Here is a 25,866-nt window from a genome sequence, read left to right as displayed (position 1 = left end):
CGCCAGGCCATGTGACCATTCATGCAGGGGTAGAAGTTTCCAGAGCTCAGGAGAAAAGGGGCTAAGCAGGCAATGAAATCAGGCCCCAGAGAAGAAATAATTTTGTTTTTGCAATGTTGGTCTGTCTTGGGTAAAAACTCATTTTAGAATGAATAGAGGATTTCTTCATCTGATCTGGGCAGTTGCTGGCTTGAATCTGTAGCTGAATTCAACTACACGGGCTCATTGAATGAGTCATTATTCAGTTTCCAGTGCCAGGAAGAAATGGAAGGCCACCTCAGAGTCTGATGAAATATTGAGGAGATTCAATAATTCTCTGGACAAAGGTGCATAAGGGATGGATGGAAGCAGAGACGAATGAACACTCTTCTAGTCCTCCATGAAACCTATGATTCTGTTTGTGTATAATTTATCACCTTGGATTTATGAACAAAAATTGATTATATTTCAAAAGCAGCGAAGTGGAAATTTATTTGAATTTGAGCAATAGCTAAAGCCAAAGAGAAGAGAATAGAGGGACTTAAGTTGCAACAGCCAAGAAAATAGCATTAAGAGGCTGGGGGAGGGTTAGGGTTCCTGCCTCTCAGCGGTGTTATGTCGGGGCTTGATGCTCTAGTCCATACTTAACGCTTTGGGAATGTTGGTCCCTTCCTAGGTACTAATGCTCTCAAGCAACATAGAGAAGCATCAATGTATAGTGTTTCTTTCAATATTATTTCCTTTTAGTCTTTTGAGAAAAACCAGTTAATGTAAATGTCACTACTGTCATGCAGCTGGGGTGGCCCAGTTGGATGCAACGTCTTGCAAAAATGTGCTAATGATAACACTGCATGCTGGGAAGAGTGGGGAGGGGTAAGGAGGGGTTCTGCCAACTTTCCTCTGTCAGAAAAATGGAGAGGATCATGGCTGGGCTCGAAGAGGGATGACACCCTCCTGTGTGCATGCAAAAAAGACCAGGTAGACTCAAGCAGGGAGGACCCGGAGGGGTTGCCAAGGCTGGAGAAGCTCAGGTATGGCTTACGTGGGGCATCCTCCGGAATTCTGGGCAAACTGCTGGTATATCCAGCACCTTACGCATGGCACAGCACAGTGAGGGAGCACCCAGGGTAAGAGTATAGGCTCTTGAGTCAAATAAACTTGGGTTTGAATCCAAGCTCTGTCACTTTCTGGCCGTGTGATTTTAGTCACGCTACTTTACTTTGCCAAAGGCTCTGTTTTCTTCGTCTTTACAATGGAGAGAACGTGGCATGCCTGGGTGGCTCAGTTGGTTAAGCCTCTGACTCTTGGTTTTGGCTCAGGTCATTTCATGGTTCGTGAGTTCAAGCCCCACATCGGGCTCCATGCTGACGGTGCAGAACTTGCTTGGGATTTTCTCTCTCCTCCTCTGCCCCTCCCCTGCTTGCTCACTCTCTCTCTCTCAAAATCAATCAATAAATAAATTTTAACTAGAATAAGATGGTGAGAATAGTATATTGACCCATAGGATTCCTGTGAGGATTAGTGAGATTCTCTGTGAACTTTACGCACTGCTGCCTGGACTTGAGCACTTGATAAAGGGTAGCAACTAGGGTTACTTTATTTCGTAAGTCATATGTAGTCGAGCCTCATCATTCAACAGAAATAGTGACAGCAGTACTCCTAAGACATGGCCTTCCAGACAAAGTTGGAGGCCCCAGCCAATTGCAACCCCCACAACCCTTTGGAGGGAGGTGGTCAACATCCCATCCCCATTGTGCAGTCCTGGACCCCCTTAACCTCCCAGCTCCAAGATCCTACCTCATGCCAAACAACCTGGAAGACATGGTAACTGGACCCAGATTGGGACATGATTGGGATTTTTGCTTTAAGAGTTCAAGTTAAACACACTCAAGCCTTGTTATTCTTTGGTTCCATATCATTTGGTTATTCAGGTTCCTTGTCCTTCCAATTTTTCTCCAGTGTTCAAGACCAAAGAGTGGATATGGAAAGAACAGCAATGGCGGCCGAGGGTGTGGTGGGGTGCCATCAGCTCCCACACCCCTTCCACTAGGAGGCTGGCATGTGTCAGACATCTTTGATCGCCCCGTAGGAGGCATTGCCAACACCTCATGGTTTGAAAACTGTGGCAAGAAGTAAGCAGCAGAGATAGCAAGAGAAAATATTACCACTTAAAAGGAGGGATGGAGTAGAAGGGAAGGATGAAGGGATGAGAGAATAAAAAGAAAACAGAGAAAAGGAAATTGAAGGGAGATGGAGGTTGTGATGCTGATAGAGCTTACGAATCAAGAAGTGATAATAGTTCTAGAAAGGAGTGAGACAGAAAGCCTCAAAGAGTTGGAATTCGGAAGGGGCTTTTGAGGCATTGTGTGACCCAGCTCCCTCTGTTTATAATTGAAGCGCAGAAGAAAAGAAAAAGGAGGGGAGGAGAGACTCCTTTGTCTCCCTATAGGCAAAATCAGGGGACTGGACTATCTATCTACAAAGCTAGCAATCTATGAATTATAAGTCATATATATATATATATATAATTAAAAAAAATTTTTTTTTTCAACCTTTATTTATTTTTGGGACAGAGAGAGACAGAGCATGAACGGGGGAGGGTCAGAGAGAGAGGGAGACACAGAATCGGAAACAGGCTCCAGGCTCTGAGCCATCAGCCCAGAGCCTGACGCGGGGCTCGAACTCACGGACCGCGAGATGGTGACCTGGCTGAAGTCGGATGCTCAACCGACTGCGCCACCCAGGCGCCCCTATATATATATTTTTTTAAGATTCCTTATTTGGTTAAGATATGTCACTGTGGTCTGTGTAACTTTTATGAAAGTCACCTTGTAATGGATGATGTGAATGTGTTTGATTTTCTCAGTTCTCAGACACTCAGGATCATAATGCCCTTCAGTTTAAAAAGTAGCTTATACAGTGTGATGGCTTTTTAAAAAGTTGACCAGTCCTTAGGTATGTTCTGGAACTAATGCTGAACTTCTGGGAAAGTAAGAATCTAGGCTAGAACCAGGTCCTAGACCTTTCTGGTATTCCGTTGGGTGATGCCTCAGCTTTCTCATTATTAAAATCTACGATGTCTGTTTCCTTGGTGTCCAGGTTTTCCAGTAAGTATAGCACATCAGGAGAGGCTCGCGAGCCAGCCACAATGTTGATTCCACTGGTCTCTGAGGATGTTTCTGTGTCAAGTGAAAGAACGGGCTCAGAACTGATGGGATCTGGACTTAGGCCTGTCAGGGAGGCGTGGCTGGATGCCAGGAAACCGGGGAGGCTCCACCGTTTGGGGAACTTGTCATTATCATTAGGGTCTTCCCCAGAGGCTAACGTGAGGATGTTTCTCTCATCTTTGGCTGAACTAGTCTGAGGACTGGGGTCCCTAGGAGGTGTCCCTTTCTCTGAGGGGAATGCAATCAATCCCACAGGCACCTCCTGCTGTCCAGTCCTGCTTGGCTCAACCCCGGTAAACTCTGCGCTCTGGATGGAGGCAGTGGAGTCACGTGATGTGGGCACTGGTGCCTCGGTCACTGTGATCAGTACCTCGGGGACCTGCGGCATTTTGGTGGGGGAGACCCTCACGCTCGACTGTGGAGTCAGGCTCTGCAAAGTGCTTGTCCGGCTGGTCTCCCTGATCGTGGACAGCTCCCCCAGGCTGGAGTACGCCTTGGGGTTCCCCTCTGGGGAGCAGGGTTGCCTTTGGGCGGGTGAGGCACGGTGGGGGCTTCTCGAGGGCACATCCAGCAGATCTCTGGCTGGGCTGACGTCGCCACTTGGGGGGAAGAACATGGAGCTGTCGCTGGCCTGCCTGCCATAGCTTCTCCTCCTGGGGCTGGCGGGGTGTTCATGGGCACTCAGGAACCTCTTGACTCTTCTAATCATGGAATGGCGCTGGCCGTGCTTCTCGAAACTCCACAGCCACTCCTCACCAGGGAGATCCGACCCGGACAGTCTGAAACACACAATGGCAAAATGCAGGCAGAGCAGTTTCAGGGCCCCAGCTCTGTGGGCAGAGTCTCAGAGATCAGGACTGAGTTTTGTATTTTCACATTACAGATTTTGAAATGGGGGAGACTTTAACTTGAGATTGTCTGGCAGAGATTCTCCAACCTTTCGGTCACAGGACCTTTTTAAACTCTTACAAATGATCGAGTACCCCGAAAAGATTTGTTTATGTGGGTTACAGCTATTGCTACTTACTGTGTCAGAAATAACAGAGGAATATAAAAAAATTGCACACATAAGAATGTACAAGCACTCATACCATGAAATGTTAAGTGATGACATCATCACATAGCATGTAGCTTCTGGAAAATTCCACTTTTCCAGAAAGTCAGGGAAGAATGAGAATGAAAAGGTGAATAACATTTTAGTGTTGTTACAAAAATAATTTTGACCTTAAGGACTTGGGTCTTGGGGTTTTGGTTTTTGGGGATTCCCAGAGTTCCTCACACCACACTTTGAAAATCACTCATCTACAGACGTGGACCTTAAAAAGAAGATTATAGTGTGTATTCTTTCTCCTTTATTGCAGGTGAACCAAGGTCATGAACTAAGGATCTGTAAACCACCCCCCCCCCCAATAATGCATCATAGCCAAATGCAAGACAATGCAAAAACCGCTCACATTTACATTTATTTAAGGACCTCCCATGCCTTAATGCAGTTAATTATCGTATTCATTGTGTGAGTTGGTACTATTATTATTCAGATTTTACAGATGGGGAAACTGGGGCCCAGAGAGATTGCTAAAGATAGTGTAGCCATTGAGGGCCAAACCCAGAAATCTGACTCCAAAGCCTTTGTTCTTAGTCCCTTTTATATAAAGTCTGCTACCTGGATGTCAAGTGGTGACGTAGAGCCTGGGGGGGGGGGGGCAGGGGGAAGGGACGGGGAGGGTGCAGAATAATGAGTAAAACACAATCCTTGCCCACAGGTAATTTGTTAACATCCCTGGTCCACTCATCTAGGGTTACAGAAGGAGAAATGGGACCACACATCCATCAAGGAGGGCGGTGTGTGGTCTCTCGACGTAGCTGGGCTCCCCTGTGATGAAGTTTGATAGATTTGGTAATGTTGAACTTTCAACATTTGAGACATAAAACGAATAACCCTAGCCTTTTGAACCTTCTCCTTCAAGGCTGAAATAAAATGGATAATTGGGATAACAGGGCTATGGGGTCGCAAGGCCTGCTCCCGCCTCACATTACATGGTTGTCTCATGTGTCGGTGGATTTGTGGTCTTAATGGGGTTCAAAGAGGAGCTACTTAAAGCCTTGCCTTTAAACCGCAAATGCTCACACCAGCTCCGGGAGCAACAGTGCTTGGTCCGCCCTGGTTCCAATGTTCCTATCGACAGCCCTGGTGACAAGATGCCTTCACAATGCCAGGTGCGCTTTGTGTGACACAGAGGGGAGTGTCGGGGCAGCAGGATGTTGGTGTAACCTGAAAGGGTAAAGTGAGCAGCAAAGAGAACATCATTCCTCCGTGTTTATGAATAAAAGATGGCTGATCGAGATGATTAACTGGCTAAGTGTCCCGGGATGGCGTCCGATTACAACCTTGTGCTGTTATTCTAAAGCCCCAGCAGTGCCCTTGGCTACCAGATAGCCTCTGGCCCACCTCGGCCGTGCATGGCTCCGATTCGGTTACGCCAACTTGAGAAATGCAGACTCATGTCTCAGCGGCCCCGGTGACCCAGCTCGCCGAGTTTCATTAGGTCAGATCTCCAGTCACACCAGAGGAGCGACAAGTCTAAGATCGCCACGCTGGATGTGCCCTGGGATTCCAAAGTAGGGCTGCCAATCTCTCTTTATAGGGCGAGCCTCTGTCCTCCATTTGAGATCTTGACTTTTTATTTGGGATTTCTCTTCCTCAACTACTTCTAAATCACACTGCCTTGTAAGAATGATAAAATCTCCCAGGGGCGCCTGGGTGGCTCTCAGTCAGTTAAGCGTCTGACTTCCGCTCAGGTTCTGTATGATCTCATGGGTTGCGAGTTCGAGCCCCGCGTCAGGCTCTGTGTTGACAGCTCGGAGCCTGGAGCCTGCTTCAGATTCTGTGTCTCTGCCTCTCTCCCGCTTACACTCTGTCTCTCTCTTTCTCAAAAATAAATGTTTAAAAAAAAATCTTCTAGGAAACATGTTTATACTATCATTACTTCAAAACTTTGTAAATCCTAAGGACAAAATTTTCTAACTATGCTGATGATGGACAAGTATATTCAATGGGGGCAAGAAGATTAAGGCCCTGCATCACAAATTAGAGAGAAACAGACCAGTTACAAAGAGCAAACTGCAAAAAGGCCAGGGCTCTTGCTAACGTTCTACTGGTTCACCAACTGACACCGGGCAGGGCTGCCAGTGACACCCTATTGTACCTTCCTGCCTCATGAGACTGTGTCGTGGACACATGAGAATTATCTACTTACCCAACTAAATTTATGGAGCATCTACTATGAGTAAACCTGTTGCATCAAGAACTGTATAACACAGTTTAAAAGGAGGGAGAAGGCACATATATAATTAGCTAAATTGGGACAAAGTAAGTTTTTGAGCTGACTTTTTGACATCGAGAAGGAATCAAATGGGCAGAGAAGGGGCAGAGCATGCCAATGGAAGAAGTGACTTGAACAAGTAAGTAGGGGGAACTTTAGGGTGTTTGTGTGTGAAGATGGGAAAAACTTGAGTTGTACAAGCACAGAATAATGTCAGGCATAAAGCTGAAAAGGTAGCCTTGGATTGTGTTCGAGTCTTATGTACCAGGTAGAGGGATTTGGACTTTATCCCAAAGGCAGGGGGCAACTATGGGCTGCCTTTGCGAACGAAGGGCATAGGTAGACTTGTGCTATTTTGTGGTAGTTCTGGGAGAACTACGTGGACAGCAACATTGATGAATGTTGTCGTCCAGAAATGCTTTGGGTAAGAAACATGACATGGGAACTTTCTATGCTATTAGTCAGAAAGACCTATTGGTGGTCTTTGGAGGAACACTTGGTGGCCTGTGCTCTGGGGGGGGAGGGGCAGTTTTATGGAGGTCATGCTGAAGTGGTGAAGGAAGCCTTTTGGGTGTTTATGTTGTCAAAGAGCAGTCGTGAAGCTCCCCGCCCCCACATGATGAACCCAATGACCTTTCTTCCAAATGTGTCCGTGAGGGAATGTTTCACTGCCAGCACACAATCCCTATCTCCTTTCTCTGAAAGTCACGGTTCCCAGTAGGACATCAGAAACCGTGGTTTAAGAACAAAATGGTTTAAAGCTTAGAGCACACAGAACAGACTACATTGAAAGATGCTCCATTTCCCAAGTTGGGCGACTTGGATGTACCTTTTAGGTCCTTTCAGACTTCCTTCTCCTCCTTATTTGGTTTTTAAAGTGTACTTTTAGTACAAGGTTAGTACAATCCTGGGGCCCAAATATCACACCACTTAAAACACTCCAAAACAACTATAGCGGAAACATCATATGGTAGAATATAAGCGTGCTCATTATATTGCTATACATTAGAGAAGGTCAGCTGAAAAAGGTTCTGGAATTCGCTTGGACTTAGATAGGCAAGTAATTAGAGCTAGGAGGACATTCATGGAAAGTGCCATGCAGCCATTATTGTCCAGAAGATGGAATTTGAGAATTGCCTCTGTGGTGAGGAAAAGGATTTATTCGGGAGCTCGCAGAGCCAGGAATCAGCTGCCTGGGCTGATTCTAACTAGCTGTGTGACCTTAGGAGAGCCACTTAACCTTTCTGTGACTCAGCATCATACTTGAAAACTAGTGACAACAATACTTCCTCTACCTGCCTTAGAGGCTGTGGGGGACTTCAAAAGAGTAATAGATGTGGAAAAGCTTTGAAGAGTGGGCAATAACGAAAAGGACTCTGTCAATGACTGGCAGGCTTTCAGAGGTGATTTCCAAGTCATTGTTGACTTCTCGCACCTGCTTGGAGGAAATGATAGCGTCTGCCTGAAAGTTAATCCCTTTTCTCCTCCAAGAGTGTATTTTTAAAATGTCACTACCCGGGGGCACTTGGGTGGCTCAGTTGGTTAAGTGTCTGATTCTTGATTTCGGTTCAGGTCTCGTGGTTTCGTGAGTTCGAGCCCCTCGTCGGGCTCTGCGTTGACATCACAGAGTCTGCTTGGGATTATCTGCACCTCCCCAGCTTGCACTCTCTCTGTCTCTCTCAAAATATACTTAAAAAAGTGTCACTACACCTTGGTGCTGCCATCTGACAATGAACACCTTAGAAGGGATGACTCTCACTGTCACTTAATGGTTAGACGAGGGCACTGAGTGAATGGAGAGGAAGCATAAGGACAGGAGAAAGCTGATTATTTGGGAGAAGGAAGATGGGGCCGATCAGGTGGCTTTCTTGCAGACATTGCCAAATCCTGCAGTTAACATTTATTGCACAATGTAAATCCTCAATACGGAAGAGATGAGAATGAGGAAGGTTGTGCTATGTATTGGGCATTATTTTGAAAGGGTGGAGAAGGGTAGGTGTGGGAGAGAGAACAGGTTATGTTAAGCCAGGCGGGCTAGTTGGTTGTAGCCGAGTCTAGGAGAGAGAGCAGGCGTCATCCTCCAGGTCGCACTGGCGTCAGGATTGGGATATGTTATTTCAATCGCAACTGTTATAGAAGACCAACAACCCGCACTTTCAAAATATCTACTGGGCACCCAGTGAACCATCAGCCCCACAGTCTCCCTTGCCAGTGACAGATTTCTGAGGGCACAGGCAGCAGTGATTTCAGGGCTTTTGAAAAGACGCTTGGGCTGCTCAGGGCACAGAAGAACACTTGTCACCTCCTGTTGCCATAATAAGAGGGGACAGGACTGCTGGAGACGGCAGTGACTTTCAGAATTCATGGCGTGTGTCTCATATGGAAAGACCAAAACAGCCCCATTAACTTGAGAGATCTGATGCATTTTTTTTTTTTCCCGAAGCAAGCTTTTCACAAAGCTTTCTCATGTGTGTGATCAGGTAAATAAATACAGAGCTTCACAAGATTAAAGGATAAAACTGGATAATGCTTGCCTTTCTTTCTCTGGGCCACCTTTTTTTTTTTTAACCTCCTCCCCCCAGGTTTATTGATATATAACTGACATATAACATTCTTTAAGTTTAATGTGTACAGTGTGATGGTTTGACATATGTGTATATTATAGGATGTTTACCTCAGTAAGGTCAGTCAACATCTTCACCTCACACAGTGGCCATTTTGTTTGCTGTTGTGCCAATGTTTAAAGTGCTATTTTGAGGGGCATCTGTGTGGCTCAGTCTGACAGTGTCTGACTTTGGCTCAGGTCATGATCTCACAGTTCATGAGTTCGAGCTCCACATTGGGCTCTGTGCTGACAGCTGGGAGCCTGAAGCCTGCTTTGGATTCTGTGTCTCCCTCTCTCTCTGCCCCTCCCCTGCTCATGCTCTGTCTCTGTCTCTCTCTCTCAAAAATAAATAAAAATTTTTAAAAAGTGGTATTTTGACACTTTAAATTCAATTAATTTAGGCCATTTTAACAAAATTGAAATGAGGAATTTAGGAAATTGATATTTAATATGATGAATTCTACTTCTCAGGTCAGATTTATTATTTTCAAATTGCTAGTGTTCCTCAAAGTCAGGCAGCTGCCTTGGAGGGAGCTGATGATTTGCCTGAAAATCTATCTGGGCAGAGCCCGTGTGGAGGGACATTTATTCACAGCAGAGCAAAATGTACTCTTCAAACCCATTAGGGGCAAGTGCTGTTATTTTTAACCTTCTGCTCTGCAGAATCTTGTCAGAGCCGTAGCCTAGGATTTATAAGATGGGAAAGGTAACTCGTGCTGAGCTGGGAGGTGGGGGCCAAGCACTGGGAGGAAAACCCAGCGGACAGACGTTGTATCCACCCAGCACCCCCTCCTGACTCCCTTGCTGGGGGACAGTTTGGAGTAGGGGAGCATCACGGGGGGTTTGCTTAGCTCACAATAGGGGCTCCCAGGGCTGGTGACCCTCCTGCTGCCACTCTCTTGCCTCTCTGCTAGTTTGGGCCAAGGATTACAGCAAATCTGGTAAAAGAACGGGCATATCTAGACTCCTGTTACTACTCTGGCTATGGTCATGGGCCCTCCGCTGGCTGATGCAAAAATAAGTTGTGGCCCCAAATGGGGGTTCACTTAAAGTCCCCCACATTTCAAAGCTGTTGTATCCTGTGGGAGTTTTGTGAGAAAAGGACATTAAGTCATCTATACCTGTCATGTCTTTTAGAAGGTGAAGATCGAGTGCCAATGGTGAGCCTAGGTCGGCATATGAAAGAATCCCTGAGAAGGTTCTAGAATTTTAAAGTTAATAACGCACAATCATCTCCTTGGGAGGCTCCGTTTCTCCTTCCTTTCTGGTACATTAAGTGAAAATCAATGTTCCAAGAATATATTTTTGTCGAAGTTAGTGATTCAGAATTTTGAGATATTTTTGGTAGTTCATAACACACGCATGCAATAGTATGTATCAGACTATGTATTTTCTTGTAAAAGCTATAATATTTGAATATAGTTAGCTAAGAGAGGATAACTTACTAAAACATCCATCTAGAGGTATATTTAACCACAATTTAATAAAGGACGTGCTTGTTAAATACATATTTTGGTATATTTGAACTAATACCGCCAAGAAGACTTCTGACTGTGCTACGCACCCGAATGTTTTGTACACATTAAATACATACGTACAATTGCAAAAAAGTAATTATATTATTTCTACACATTCGGAGAGCCTTTGGAATGAAGATAGATAAGTAAAAGTCATTATTTCTGGGTGTTTGCAGTTTTACAGCACCAAATAAATCCTAAATAAATCCCTCCGCTCCTAACCAGAAGGAACGCTTGCAAAAATCTGTATCTTTCTCCTCTGTGCTAAGTGCATCCTTAACTGACTTCATAGATCCATTCCTTAAGACCACTTAAGTGTGAGGAAGTTGTGACATATTTGAATGACAGCAGAAAGCCCAGTAAAGCGGTGTTCATTAAAGGGTATCGCAGCAAGTCCACGGGCTGAGAGCACTCTTTTACATCAGCAGGACCCTTAGAGCGAGCACACTTCCATGTGTGCACATGTCAGTGATCCATTTCATAAGCAGCTACTGCCTCTCTTCTCCAGGATTTGGAATCCTTTAGCTGCTATGGATAGATGTTTCAGTGGGGTTTTCCCAATGCCCTTAAGGGGTTATTGCTTCTTCGCTCTTGGGGATTTTGATTTTTGAGATGGGATTAAAGGGAGTTATGAGACTTTAGGACTTTAATTTCCTTGTGTTCCATTCCTCAGAGACTTATACATTTGTGCTAATGGATAATCCTAAGTATTTAAAAAAGAACAAGAGTTTTGGAGCGACCCATGGTGCTGTCATGTGAATAGCATTCTACCTCTGGCTAGCTGTGGTGGGCTAGCCCTGGATCTTACTTTTTGTTTGTTTGTTTGTTTGTTTTTTAATGTTTATTTATTTTTGAGACAGAGAGATTCAGAGCATGAACGGGGGAGGGTCAGAGAGAGAGACACACACACAGAATCTGAAGCAGGCTCCAGGCTCTGAGCTGTCAGCACAGAGCCCGACGCAGGGCTTGAACCCATTATGTCCTTTTTTTTGCTTTTGTTCCATTCCTGACGGTTTACCGTTGTGGCCACCCAGGCGTCCCACTTTTTTTTTGTTTTAAAAACAAATTTGGGGGGCGCCTGGGTGGCTCAGTCGGTTAAGTGTCCGACTTCGGCTCAGGTCACGATCTCACTGTCTGTGAGTTGGAGCCCCGGGTCGGGCTCTGTGCTGACTGTTCGGAACCTGGAGCCTGTTTCAGATTCTGTGTCTCCCTCTCTCTCTGACCCTCCCCCGTTCATGCTCTGTCTCTCCCTGTCTCAAAAATAAGTAAAACGTTAAAAAAAATTTAAAAAAATAAATAAATAAAAATAAAAACAAATTTGGGGCACCTGGGTGGCTCAGTCGGTTAAGCATCCGACTTTGGATTTCAGCTCAGGTCATGACCTCGTGGTTTGTGGGTTTGAGCCCTGTGTCAGGCTGCACTAATTTGTGCAGAGCCTGCTTGGGATTCTCTGTCTCCGTCTCTCTCTCTGCTCCCCTCCCACCTGTACTTTTTCTCTCTCAAAATGAATAAACAAAAAAAAAAAAAGAAATTTGTTTTCAGCAATGCTGGCTTGAGTTTAAACATTCTAGGTTTGTTTTGGTAAAGTTTGGTATGTTAGGTGTAAGTGTTTGCTATTGTCCAAAGAAGAGTCATTTGCATTTCAGGGCTTGGGCGTGTTTTCTTCACACGCATCTTATAGAAAACTCTTCCCTCTGCTTGTGGGTGACCTCTTCATCTTGGTTAATAGTGTCTCCAACAGTAAGGATGATGAAAAGACACCTTAATTAAAACAGCAGATCACCACAATGTATACTTTAAATACCTCATAATTTTTATGTCAATTATACTTCAATAAAGCTGAAATTAAAAAAAAAAAACTGTTACTTTAAATACACTGTCATTCCTTGCTGTTTGTGCATATTGGCTTGGAATTTACCCTTTGCTGAATCTCCTCCTCCTATTTGTGTGCTAGCTCCTAATTTAGTCTTAAAGATGCACATTGGACTCCTCAGCTCCAAGAAGCCGTCTCTCATTCACCACGCTGGGTGAAACATACCTTTCTTTTATTCCCATAAGACTGAGCGTTTCTCTATTGCTGGGTTTACCACATGGTACCAGAACATGTCTCCTTGTGTCAGTGAGCTGAAGAGGTATTTGTTTTGTTTTTGTTTTTGTTTTTTTTGCCTATGCCTAGCATTTGAAATAGAACCTATCGTATACCAGGCCCTGAAAGAAAATTTGCCTGAATAAATGGATGAGTTCATTCCATATGTGAAGATACGAGGCAAAACGTGATATTTTAAATTTGTATTTGAGATGAAAATATGGGGAAAATCTTACTTTATTTCGCTAATGTACATTTGGTAAATGTGTAGAAAATATGGCAATATTTTGAGTATGTCCCTGAATATAGAGAACAGAGGAATCGTCTCTAAGGAGTTTTCTTTTTTCTTTTAAATTTTTATTTACTATGGTGGGGGGGGGGGGAGAGAGAGAGAGCACGCATGTGAGCCCGCGCGCTGTGGGGGAGGGGCAGAGTGGGGGAGGGGCAGATTTGGGGGGACAGTAGGCTTCTTACTGAGAGCAGAGAGCCCGATAGGGGGGCTCAAACTGGTGAACTACAAGATCCTGACCTGAGCAGAAGTTGGATGCTTCACCAACTGAGCCACTCAGGCCCTCCTAAGGAGTTTCCTTTTTATGTGGAAATGAGTAGTCCCCTGAATGTAAAAGAAAATAGGAAGCAGAGTAATTTCTCAGGTTTCTCTTGGATAGTACTTTTGTTCAGTTATTGAAGGGCATTGCCTTGATTTTAGAATTTCTGGGTCATGGGAATTGTGATCATAAGCTTGAAACATTGATGTGAAAAGGTAAGGGAAATTTGATTTCTGAATTAAATATGCTAGGAACGTACATCATAAATAGAATAAGAAAATTAAAAACTTACTCGACCAGGAAAGGATTTTATATGCTCATCAAGCAGCAAACACTTTTCTGAACCACTTGAATCCATACTACTTTGACACCCGGTCTTTATCCTAATGCACAGGGCTCATTGACTCAGTCATCATCAACAAAATCACCTGTGCTACAGTAATCCTTACTTTTACCTTCCCTTTTCCCCTGAGCCTTCGTCAGATGGCTCACTTGATATTAACTTTGTATTTGGTGAGTGAACAGTGAAATTCTTAGGGAGTGATCTTTTAGGAGTTTAGAGGACAATCATTGCTTTCAGCCTAGCAAACCATTCACCTATTCCTGGTAGTACCGTTCTAATTTTCTTAAGACATCACCTCCTCCCTATGGTTGCTTGGGGCTGACACATGCCCCTTGGTCCAAAGATGGACATGTGAACAGGCCTCAGCTAATCAAAATATTGTGCTTCCCTGTTCAAGAATGGGCACGTTCGCCAAACCCAGCCAGTTAATTCAGTACTTTAGTTTTAAAAGTCATGTTCTTTCCACGGGATTTGCTGAGAGGATAGCTTGTAAAGCTGCTGGCTGCCATCTTGCTGTTTTGCCTGTCTGAAACCTGAGCCAGTAGAGAGAAAAGCTGAACTGAAGAGATAGAGAGGGCAATAGTGAGTCCCGGTGACATATTTTGAGCCTCTGAAATTAGCCACACCCAAAGCTAGGCTAGTCTCCAGATGTGACCCAAGAAATCCCTTTTTGCTTAAGTTAGCTGGAGTTGGTTTTCCAACACAGGTGAGCAGAAACAACTTGTGTAACAGCACAGTCCTGGAAAGAATCAACAGTGGGCATTTCTGTGAATACTCCAAAAGCCTGCATTCCTGTAGCGACTTTTCCTGGACTGTGAGGTTCCCTTTGAATGGTCCTCATTCATGCAGAAAATCAAGATCAAGTGAACTTTTGCCTAATTGTTTCTTTGATCATTTGGTTCCAGAGTCCAATTAAATGCCTCCCAGAAACCTCCCCTAATAGACTCTGGCCTTTGCCTGTGGCCATTCCCATCATGCTAGTAAATAGGCTGTCTTAATTAGAGGAATTCAATTCTCTCTGATAACTAAAAACTTTTTGCTGCATTCTTAAATATCACATCTCCCAGTTTTCTCTCAAGAATTTTTTCTCTGTTCCAAATTTCCAGTGCTAGCTTAATATGAAAAATGGCTTAGATTTGTTTAATCTTTCTTTAATCTTTAATCATTTTGACATCCACAAACAGGGTACTTACATGAGTCAATATTAACAATGCTCTATGGTTACATCTAGAGTGTTTTGATGTTTCCAATCTCATTTAATATTCTCAATAATTGTTTGGGGTAGATATTTTCTTCAAGGTCTTATAAATCCCTAATTCTGTGTCTCTATATTTAGAAATAGAAATAGATACTTTAATAATTTCTAAAGAACATGGACACAGAAGAATGTAATATTATGATGCTTGGGATGAATATGTAGACCAAAATGAAAATCTTGAGACCAAACAAAAACTGTCATTGTAACCATCCTGCAAAAACAACTAACTGGATGATAGATATGGAGCACAAGGGCACTTACAGTCCCAACAGTGATACCACAATGATTCTCCAGCCCTATCAAATGTGCTAGTCTCTTTTCTCTTACAAATTAGACCTTCAGTTCTGTGCATTAATCAGTGATGGGAAGGGAGAGAAAGGTTAAAGCCTGTTGAGTTATCCAAGAACAAATCCACAGAAAAGCATCTATTAATTTTTAAAATTGAGAAGGATTTCAAAACCCATGAAACTGCCACCACAAACTGCCGAGAAGGGCGAACAACAGTGAATTGCTCTTTGTGGAGACTGAGCAACCAGCTGGGGTTGGGATGCGCACAGGAGAATCCAGGCTTGTCGGGCCATCTGGAAGCCAAGGCAAGCCTAGCCTGGGGTGTGCAACCTTCTATCAGGTATGCTTTGAAGACAACAGGCAAATCTCCTGGCTCCTAAATCATCTCATCATTTGACCCCACTCCTGAAATTCTACTTGGTCATCTTTTCCTTTGGGTCTTGAAGACCTGTTAGGATTAAGAGACATTCAGCCAAGAGTGAAGCCTTGTGGGAATAGGGCTGAAGCTGGATATCCTCGTGGTTGGGAAACAGGAGGGCTGAACACCGTGGGAGAGAGGAAAGAAGGTCCCAGGTAGCAACTACAGGACGTGAACTTGCCTCACAAATCTGCCGAGAGCTGGTCTCAACAGCAAACCACAGTTTTGTCACAAGTTGTAAGAAAAATCCTGCAAAAGTTTTCCTCTTTTTTAAGGGGGTTCTCCTTATTTTTCTAAATTTGTCCACAGTCTTCTCTTTAAGTTACTTGGAAACTGTGGCAGCTGCCTTGAGCAAAAATACTTAAACTTCCCCCACATTCACACATTTCTCCAAAATCAAATACATTATCAGATTTAATAAAATTATTCGAGAAGTGTGCATGAGTTACTTCAGGCCTCAGCCCATTTATTTAAAGCTAAGTACATAGGGACAGATTGTTATGTTAAAACCACAGAACAGAGACTGACTTGTCTACTAAACATAGTTGAATTAAAATCTTAGAGAAAACTTATCTCATTCCTTAGGATTTGCTTGTCTGCAAGTAGTCTAACACAGTGCCTGCATGTGGTATATGCCTTATAAACACTTGTTGGAAATACAATCAGTTATGAACGTCTTAAGTAATAAATGATTATATAATTGAATAAACTACTTTTCAAATCGGAAGGAAAAAAGAGGATAATTTCACAACTATTGGAAAAGTTTTCTGTGGCATAAAAACAAGGTGAAATGCAAATTACCCCCAAATACACATGCCTGCATGTACGCATACACCACATTTAAACCGGAAGCTATAGTCTCTTTGCTCTCAAACTTCCTCGGGCATATTAATTATACCTGAAAATCTGAAATAAGATGTTACCAGTTGAGAGTTGTCGTGAAAGTGAGTTCAAGACCAGAGCATAAAAAATCAGAACAGTGGCCAACTTATTTTCTAAATATTGATGATTAAAAAAAATGCACTCACCCCATTTCGACTGTTGACCCCAGAAAGGAGGGTATGCAGTAGTCAGCGGCTGCCAGTGTATAAGGTGGTCGAGCAGCAGAATCATCCCAGTAAATGTCCTTCTTCATCTTGGGTAAGCTCATGTGCATTTCATCCACAGCTAAAAGAGAGACCTAAAATCATTGTTTTATTGTTAGAATAATTTGGATGTGGATTGTATAAAGACAGAGAGTAAGCTCCAATGGGTGGATGGGATTTGCAGCAGGATGGAGCAGTCTGAGAGAGTAAATACACAAATGTCCGTTGTTCATATTTGCTGTAACCAGGACCGTTGCAGAGACTTGCACATGTTTATTGCGTGAGGGCACTTGGCAATGGGGGTTAAGTAGGGCTATAAAACTGCCCAGACTTGGTTTATCAAGCCACATGCCCAGAATGGAGCTAGCTACATTTTACTAGGAGGCAGGAGAGACCCCTTTTCCTTCTTGGTTCAAAGTTACCGTATTGTCTAGTGGCTATCCTTACAGCAATCTCGTAATTCCAGATATCATAGGAAGGAGAAGATTCTTAATATCCCATTCCGTTGATTCCATAAACATACTTATACTTGATATCATTTCTTTTTAAAATCATTTTTAATGTTTATTTATTTTTGAGAGAGAGAACATGAGAGGGGGAGGAGTAGAGAGAGAGGGAGACAGAGGATCCAAAGTGGGCTCTGCATTGACAGCCAGAGGGGCTTGAACCCACAAACCGCACAATCATGACCTGAGCTGAAGTCAGATGCTTAACCGACTAAGCCACACAGGAGCCCTCTTTTTTTTTTTTTTTTTTTAAAGTAGGCTTTAAGCCCAGTGTGGAGCCCAATATGGGGCTTGAACTCACAACCCTGAGATCAAGACCTGAGCTGAGATCAAGAGTTGGACTCTTAATCGACTGAGCCACCCTGGCACCCTGTAATTGATATCATTTCTTATGTTCCCTGATTATTTGTTTGTTTGGATACATATATCAGCAGGTCTATACTGGTTGGGGGATATATATATATATATATATATATATATATATATATTTTAAACATTAAAAATTTTTTTAAATTATTTATTTATTTATTTTTGAGACAGAGACAGAGCATGAGCAGGGGAGGAGCAGAGAGAGAGGGAGACACAGAATCCGAAGCAGGCTCCAGGCTCTGAGCTGTCAGCACTTGAACTCACGGACTATGAGATCATGACCTGAGCTGAAGTCAGACGCCCAACTGACTGAGCCACCCAGGTGCCCCTGGTTGGGGCTATATAGTGGTCTCTCTCCTTGACTTTGACAAACTAATGCATGAATAAATTATTAACCTGCAAATCCGATCTTTACAAAGGGCAAGTGTCCTAACCATTATACTTCCTCCTTGATAGATTGACAATGTGATTGTTGGAGGAGGTCATGGAGAGGATGTAACCTCTGCTGACCTCAGAGCTGAACCCAGGCTACAGGAGGCCCTTTACCCCCACCCCTCCCCTGTCATGGGAATGTACATTCTGCTCACTGTTCTCACAGTGGAGCCATTTCAAGGACACAGCCTTGAGAGAGCAGTGTATTATTGAGACCATCTGGACTGAAAGTGTGACTGAACCCAGTTAAGGCCTTGGTATAAACTTACAATTCTGGCAGGTGGGCATGGAGATCTACTTGTCTTGTGGCCGCCCCAAACAAGCCTTGTAGGTCAGTTCCCTTGCTTATTAGACCTGCCACCTACCAGTCTGGAGTGGCTTCTTTCTTCCATCTCTCCCAGCCCTCTAGGTATGCGGCCAGTTTGTGAACCAACAGTGAAACATAGTGAAACATTTGAACCTACTTAAGAACTGAGCAAGGGCCTGAAGCAAGTAGCCAGGTTGAAGTTCTTTCCTTATCTGTGAGGACAGAGAATGGTCTGAGGAGAGTCCTGGCTGGAAGGAAAACTCTCTCATGCTGATTCTTTAAGAAAAACCTCTCTGGAATAATGCTTTGGGGGTAAGGGTCCTGGGGTCCATTAGGTTTAGTTTTGTCAGATTTGAGACATAGGCTGGTATGGCCCACGTTTCCAGTGTCCAGCTGCTTGGACATCTGACTGCAGGGAACTTCATGACATGGATTTGGGAACTCACACCAGATCACTTCTGGCTGCCATTGTCTGTCCCTGCTAATCTCACTTGGGTGGCCACAGAAACCAGATTAAAGAATGAATTAAAACATTGCTCTGCAGTATGATGGAAGAGGCTGTGTAAAGTTAATAAACTTACAAAGAAAACTGGCTTGAAATTCTACTTAGGGGAAGGGGAGGAAAAATAAGATAAAAACAGAGAGGGAGGCAAACCATAAGAGACTCTTAAATACGGAGAACAAACTGAGGGTTGCTGGAGGGGAGGTGAGTGGGGGGGGGGGGCTAAATGGGTGATGGGCATGAAGGAAGGCACTTATTATGATGAGCACTGGGTGTTGTATGTAAGTGACGAAACACTAAGTTCTCCAAAACTACGCTATATATTAACTAACTTGGATTTAAATAAAAATAAAAATAAATTCTATTTACAAGGGACTAAACTTCACTGCAACTGAGACCCAGGACCTGTGAAGTTCCAAAAGGAGCGGAGACAAGATACTGAAAAGCCAAACCTCTTTCTTTTGTGGCTGCAGTTCTGAAGTTCAGGGGCCTGCCGTCAGAGTCTGTTCAGATCTGAAACGTCACAAATGATTCATTATTCATGTTTGTAAAGGAAGGAAAAGCTCCTCTAACCTGCAGATTTCTGTCAATGCACCAGTTGGTTTCGAAATCATCATCATCTTCTCCAAAAGGGTTGATAAGCTGCTCAGCTACCTGCCGTGGAGAACATAGAATACGTCCATTGTGATGCTTATGAAAACTAGGAATGCAAGCTAAAGGTGACGGAGGTGATGCCCTTTGCCACTTTCATAATATGAAGCCCAGAGGGGAGTGGGTGGCTCCACAGACGCCGATGTTTACCGGCAAGCGACACTACTCTCAGACCACGAGTGAGGCACCTGCGTGGGTTTGCTCTCCAGCGGACCTGTCTGTTCAGCTGGTGACAGCACAGGCCCTTCAGGAGAAGTGGTGCCATGTAGGAGCCAAATGATTGATGTCCGGGTACAAACCAAACCCGTGAATGTCGAAGGAGCGCAGATAAGGTGCAAGGCACCGTAGCCTGGGGGCTTAAGGAACTTACAAGGGCCCAAGCGATGAGACAAAATGTAACCATGAGGAAGGGAAAACAGTAGAGATGTAGAGCACAATGAAAGAAAATAAGCCAAGGAGTTTTCACAATTATTGGATCCAACTGTTGAATGAAAAGTCAGAGAGCTGGGGGGTTATGAAGCTGGAATTTGTCTCACTTTGTTTTACTCTAAAGGATTTACTTTTATCTGGTGGGTCAGTTTTCCCCACTATGAAAAGTTGAGGCAGCGTGTTACCGTATATTTTCTAATAGTTGGTCAATATGAAATGATCTTAACCATGTTCTGGCATTGAATAGCCTTCTTGGTAAGAGATTTATATGTCAAATATGACTCCTTTATTATTCTTTTTAAATCTCTTGCTTTTTATTATCTAGTGTGTGTGTGTGTGTGTGTGTGTGTGTGTGTGTGTGAGAGAGAGAGAGAGAGAGAGAGAGAGAGAGAGAGAGAGAGATTTTACATTCGGTCTAAATGGGAAAAAAGTGTATAAAATAAAGACACCATTGATTAGTTGAATTTCTATGTTCTGAGACCGTTTTGTAGAAATTCTGTCTACTTATTTTTTAGGACTTAAGTCTAACCACTAACCACTTAGAGCAGTTGTTCTCAACCTTGGATGAAGATCAAAGTCACCAGGAAGGCTTTAAAAAAGCTTGATGCCTGGGTTCCTCCCTTAGAGATTCTAATTAAATGGGTGTGAGGTTGAGCTGAGATATCAGCACCTGGTGAAACTCCCAGGAGATTTTAGTATGTGGATGGAGTTGAGAACAGTCAACTTAGAGAGATACGTTGCCCCAGTTCCCCAGACTGGGCAGGGCCTGAGCCCAGAATCAGTCAGCCTCACAGTGACATCCACGTCAAGGTCCTTTCCAGGGCCTGTCTATCCTTCCTTGCCTGAGATTTTCCCTAAGTGGGCCACTGAAGAGTCCTGGAAAATATTCTTGTTATAACCAGAATTTCACTTTTATGGGATCAGTCCTGCATATAGTATGAGAGTCTACATTTAACTTTCAAAATGATACCTATGTTTCAGAATTGATTTTCTCAAAAAATATCCTTTACTCTTTTGGAGGCTTCATTTCCAGCAGGTAACTAATATACTGTTTATAAGGTTAAGATGGGATTTTTACACTTTGAAAATATTTATAAATATTGGAATGGACAAGATAAAACAGCTGCTTAGAAATTGAGATATAATCCATTGAGTGGGAAAACACTTCTCCTAGGACTGTCTATCTCTTAAAGGAGCTAATGTGGTATTTTCATATTTTGCCTTTAAAAATATTTTATAAAGGAAAGGAATGTTAATATTTTATTTATTATTTTTTAAAATATAGGGGCGCCTGGGTGGCGCAGTCGGTTAAGCGTCCGACTTCAGCCAGGTCACAATCTCGCGGTCCGTGAGTTCGAGCCCCGCGTCAGGCTCTGGGCTGATGGCTCAGAGCCTGGAGCCTGTTTCTGATTCTGTGTCTCCCTCTCTCTCTGCCCCTCCCCCGTTCATGCTCTGTCTCTCTCTGTCCCAAAAATAAATAAACGTTGAAAAAAAATTTTAAATATAATTTATTGTCAAGTTGGCTAACCTACACTGTGCTTTTCGGTTTGGGAGTAGATTCCCGTGATTCAGCGTTTACATACAATACCTGGTGCTCGTCCCCAAAATATTTTAGAGGGCATTTCCCAAGGCAGGAACTGCTAACTGTTCCTAACAGGCTGGTCGAACACCTCACATAGACACAAAGCAAAGAATAAGAAGCTTAGCACAACTCAGGGGAAAGGGCAATAAAAGACTAGAATGATTGGGCACCTGGGCCATTTGTAGTGATTTATTGTTTATAAAACTAGAGTCTACTTTTTCCACTAATGGGAGAGGAGAGCTATTAGTCTCTCTTACTCTTTCTCTGTCTTAAATGCATAAAAATAATTAAGAATTACCATCACCTGGTTGAAAATGGTTTTGCCATTTATAAAGGACATGCTTTTACTTTTTGAAATGTCAACGTATTTATTGTTCCTGGTTAAGATTCAAACCAGTGAAGGTAAAGGCACTGGCAGGGAAAATGTTGCCACCGCCTGGAAGGCCTCCACGGTGCATGTCAACATGTGGCTGGCCAAAAGGTCAAAAGTTTGAAAATTCGATTTTATTCATCTTCAAACTGTCATTGGATTTCATTTACCTTGATTTAGCCATTGTCTTTGTGTCTGCGTGTGTGTGCGTGTGTGTGTGTGCGCGCGCGCGCGTGTGTGTGTGTGTGTGTTCCATTCACTACCAGGCTCCGTCTCTGGTATTTACCTGTGCATCCAGGGAAGGGTAAGGGGTGCCGGGAGGGGCAGGGGTTGGAGCAGATACAATTCTGCACCCAAGACTGGACAAGTCCTCCTCACTGTTCTGACCTGTTTTTAATTTCCTGGCAAACCAAATGTCGTCACAAATCCTGGTGTTTCTGGTTTTGATTCTGTTGAATCATTTTCTGAGTCTCGGTTCTGGTTTTGAAAATGGGATGCATTTAATGGGGGACAGCTAGTGGGACTGCGGAGAATCACAGTTAACTATTTACAGAGTTGAACAGAACCAAGATAATAATATAATACGAATACTTAACTCTGATACACAAGGCTTCTTATTTACTCTCTTTTACTCTGCCTACTTGCTTATTGTGGCATAAAATATCAGTGAAGTCACAGTTATTACTTTAATTACATTATTATAATCCTAATGGGAGCACACAAAGACTTAAATTACTGGCCGTAAAAGAGTATTACTGCAACGTCTTTGCTTAGATTGCTGCAATATGGTACTCACCACATCACTTGAATCCCTAGTTTACAAGTAATAACATCTCTGAGTGATTAAATCTTAAATCTACCTTTGACTCGCTCATGAGCGAGTGACTCAGTAAAGGACCAGGGTGCAAAGGACAGAACACGACAGATTACAGAGCAGGTCTCAGGCACAGAGACGGTGGGCTACCTTGAGCCATCCTGCATAGAAGAAGAACTGTAGGAGAGTGAAGATTGGAATGTAAAGATCTAAGTCATGCCCCACGTAGCCTTTGGTGGGATCCAAAAACTGGCGTCCAATCAGGCAGGCAAAGAAGAAGGTGTAGACAGCCAGAGTGACAACCTGCAACAGAGAGAAGTCTGAGTGAGAACACAGCGCTGGACCCCCACAGCAGGCCAGAGTGCCTAAGTGGGCAAGTAGCTAAAAACCACATGCAGGGGCACCTGGGTGGCTCAGTCGATTAAGCATCCAATTCTTGGTTTCAGCTCAGGTCATGATCTCATGGTTCGTGAGTTCAAGCCCCGCATTGGGCTCTGCACTGACAGTACAGAGCCTGTTTGGGATTCTCTCTCTCCCTCTCTCTCTCTCTCTCTGCCCTTCCCCACTTGCACTCTCTCTATCTCTTTGAAAATAACTAACTAACTAACTTGGGGTGGGAGGGGGGAACAAACAACACACGTGCAAAGTATTTTATACCTGGGTGTAAACCAGCGGAATCCCAACCCAGTCATAACCAAATAAGAGGCTGCACCAAGAGCGGTATCTGTTCATTTCCTAAGCCAGAAACAGATAAAACATGGTTTGCTAAATGATGCGTGTGGCAATAAATATTTCCTGGGATTCATAACGTGGCCATGTCTTTTATGAACATGTCTGTAGAAGGACAAGGCTGACTTTGTAAGGCTGGTAATTGGTTCTGAAGGCTATTCCCAAAGGAAAATCCTGAAAATGACAATCAACGCCATTCAACAGTGCAAAAAGGATGGAGACTGATGGATATTTTTAAAAAAATATTAAAATAAATCAGGACTTTATAGAACTATCGCCTACTCTATTGAATCCATGATTTGCAACATGTATATTGGTCCAAAGTGTTGATGGGAAGGCAGGGGTTAGTATTTTAAATAAGTAATTTCTATCCATTTTGGTAAATTTATGTGGAGAGCAGATTTGTTTGTTTGTTTGTTTCTCTACTTCTTTTGGAAACATGCTTGCTGTAGAGTTTGGGGAAAAAAAGTACTTCCTAAACCTTTCTCCCCCACAAATGAAGACTTTCGCACACTTATATTGGCAGAAAATATCTGTCTGGAATGGAAAGGACTTGAATCTACTGATTTCTCCTTTATCACACATAAATTACTATATAAGCCTGGGAAAAAGAGTTATGTTAATTTGGGAGCTATTTTTATATCATTCACTCCTTTTGGCCTAATAAAGGCAGGAGACTGTCATAGGGCATATCTATCTAGCCCTTCCATAAATCTGTTTCTCAGATGAATTCAGGGTTATTTCGTTTAATGAAAACATAATTTTGTTTCCTGGAGCATCTGACAAGTTGGCTTAACCTCAGGAACTTCTAGTTTGGGGGAACTGATTGGGCAGGTTTATTTCTACTCCAGATTTTACTCTAGGATCCTGGGGGATGATAAATATGCCATGTGGACACCAGGTCATTCAGAGCCCTTGACAGCTGTTGCTAATCAATTAAGGGACACTTTCTTACAGAGCCCATGACAAAGCCAAATTCTGTTTAGACAGAATTTCTAAGAAACCACTCCCAATCAACCTGAGTCAAAACCTGTATACTACTACTACCCCTGTCCTGCATGTTAAGGGTTCTAATACTAGCCCAGTTTTTCTGGTTCCTTTGGAACCAGGCATGAACAAAGCAGACACATCCTGGTCTGACCTGCTACATCCAGGTCCCTGTTGGTCTCTGATTAGCATCTCTTATGGGTGGTTTGTGACGCACTTACAGTCATCAGTGATTGCAGATCAACACTGTCTCTGATTCTACCTTCCTTCCGGGCTTTAGCTGCAAGATTTCCAAACCAGATGAATGGAACCCAATATTTCAGATGAGGAGATTTGAGGTGGTCAAATAATTTTCTTTCATCTGCCGTCATAAAACCTTTAGCACAAAATAAAGATAGCTCAATTTTACAGAATTAGCTTAGTACTAATACATTACCATAAATACTTTCATGCTTAGTATGTGAGCATACAATGAGGGGAATATTAAAAATATATAAAATGATGGTTCTTGCCTCAAGTAGTTCATGCTTGTATTAGAGATAAGGAATGCGTTTGTGCGAGTGCACACACACAAGTTTTATATCAGTAATACATAAGGCAAGACATGTTGGCAATCCCTCATAGAGATGGCCAGTAGAAAGTAAGGTGACATTAAATGTGGACTAGAACATCTGGGGAAAGTTTCTTCTCTAGGTTTTGGTTTATTCATCTAAAATTGGGAACAAGGATACTTAGAAATGTTAGGATTAAAAAAGTAAAAGGTGTTACCACATACAACTCACTTAGTATAGCATGGAACCCGTGAATCACATATTTTTCCTCCTGACTGCTCACTCCTTGCACAGTCCTGATCAACCAGGACCCCTTCTGTGAAGCCTTCCTTGATTTCTATCTTCTACTTCCCCGGGAATTTCTCCCCTTCAAAGCTCCCCACACAGTGCTCTCTGTTGCCTTATATTTTAGTAATGCCATACATAAAGGTTTTGCCTGCCAAGACCCATTGGAAGGGCCAAGAGCATACTGTCTTCATAGTCCCCACAGCGGTTTGCATATACCTTAAAAGTATAATTTTTATAATCTTTATTTATGTGTGTGTATAACACAGTTTGCCTGAGTCCCAGTGACCTTTCTGAGCCTCAGTTTTCCCAAGTGCCAAAGGAAGATGATAATATCTACTTCCCAGGGATGTTGTAGAATTACCTGAGTTGATGGAAACATGTCGAGAGCTTAGCATAATGCTTAGCACATACTTAGCACTCGATACGTGCAAAGGCATAATATATTATGAAATTTTAGCTATCCACCCCACCTTCAACCTGCACACCAAGGAAAGAAGAGATTTGAAAAAGTTGAGAGGAGAAATTAAGTAGGTTTATTTAAGAAATAAACATTTACTGAATATCTACTATGTGCCAGGGTTCATTCATACAAATATATACTTTAAAAGCTTACAGTTTGCACTTGACTTTTTATTTTTTTAAAAAAATTTGATTGAATCACTCAAATGGTACAGAAATCCAAAAGGGCCAAAAGAATATTAATAGGAAAAGTAAGTCTCATTTTCCCAGCCA

The 25,866-nt window shown here is 43.1% G+C and overlaps 2 protein-coding genes across 6 annotated transcripts in view; one reads left to right on the top strand and one right to left on the bottom strand.

The window, feature by feature from the left end:
• RAB3IP (RAB3A interacting protein) overlaps positions 1-25,866 on the top strand; it is a 143,405-nt gene that overhangs the window by 17,117 nt on the left and 100,422 nt on the right. The gene's annotated exons all lie outside the window — the stretch shown is intronic.
• Positions 2,742-25,866, bottom strand: part of BEST3 (bestrophin 3) — a 39,641-nt gene continuing 16,516 nt past the window's right edge. For 4 of the 5 annotated variants that reach the window (XM_040491440.1, XM_040491441.1, XM_040491443.1 and 1 more), the window contains 6 exons: positions 24,517-24,671; positions 23,237-23,314; positions 22,730-22,882; positions 19,307-19,387; positions 16,561-16,712; positions 2,742-3,925 (listed from right to left, as the gene is read on the bottom strand). In XM_040491440.1, the coding sequence (XP_040347374.1) occupies positions 2,983-3,925; positions 16,561-16,712; positions 19,307-19,387; positions 22,730-22,882; positions 23,237-23,314; positions 24,517-24,671 (1,562 nt within the window). In that variant the 3' untranslated portion in view covers positions 2,742-2,982. The remainder of the gene's footprint in view (positions 3,926-16,560; positions 16,713-19,306; positions 19,388-22,729; positions 22,883-23,236; positions 23,315-24,516; positions 24,672-25,866) is intronic. The other variant, XM_040491442.1, reaches the window with a different exon arrangement.

This window comes from Herpailurus yagouaroundi, unplaced genomic scaffold (assembly GCF_014898765.1).
Source record: "Herpailurus yagouaroundi ecotype Mexico unplaced genomic scaffold, PumYag 182, whole genome shotgun sequence".
Taxonomy (NCBI): Eukaryota; Metazoa; Chordata; class Mammalia; order Carnivora; family Felidae; genus Herpailurus; species Herpailurus yagouaroundi.
This window is presented reverse-complemented; position numbering and strand designations above follow the sequence as displayed.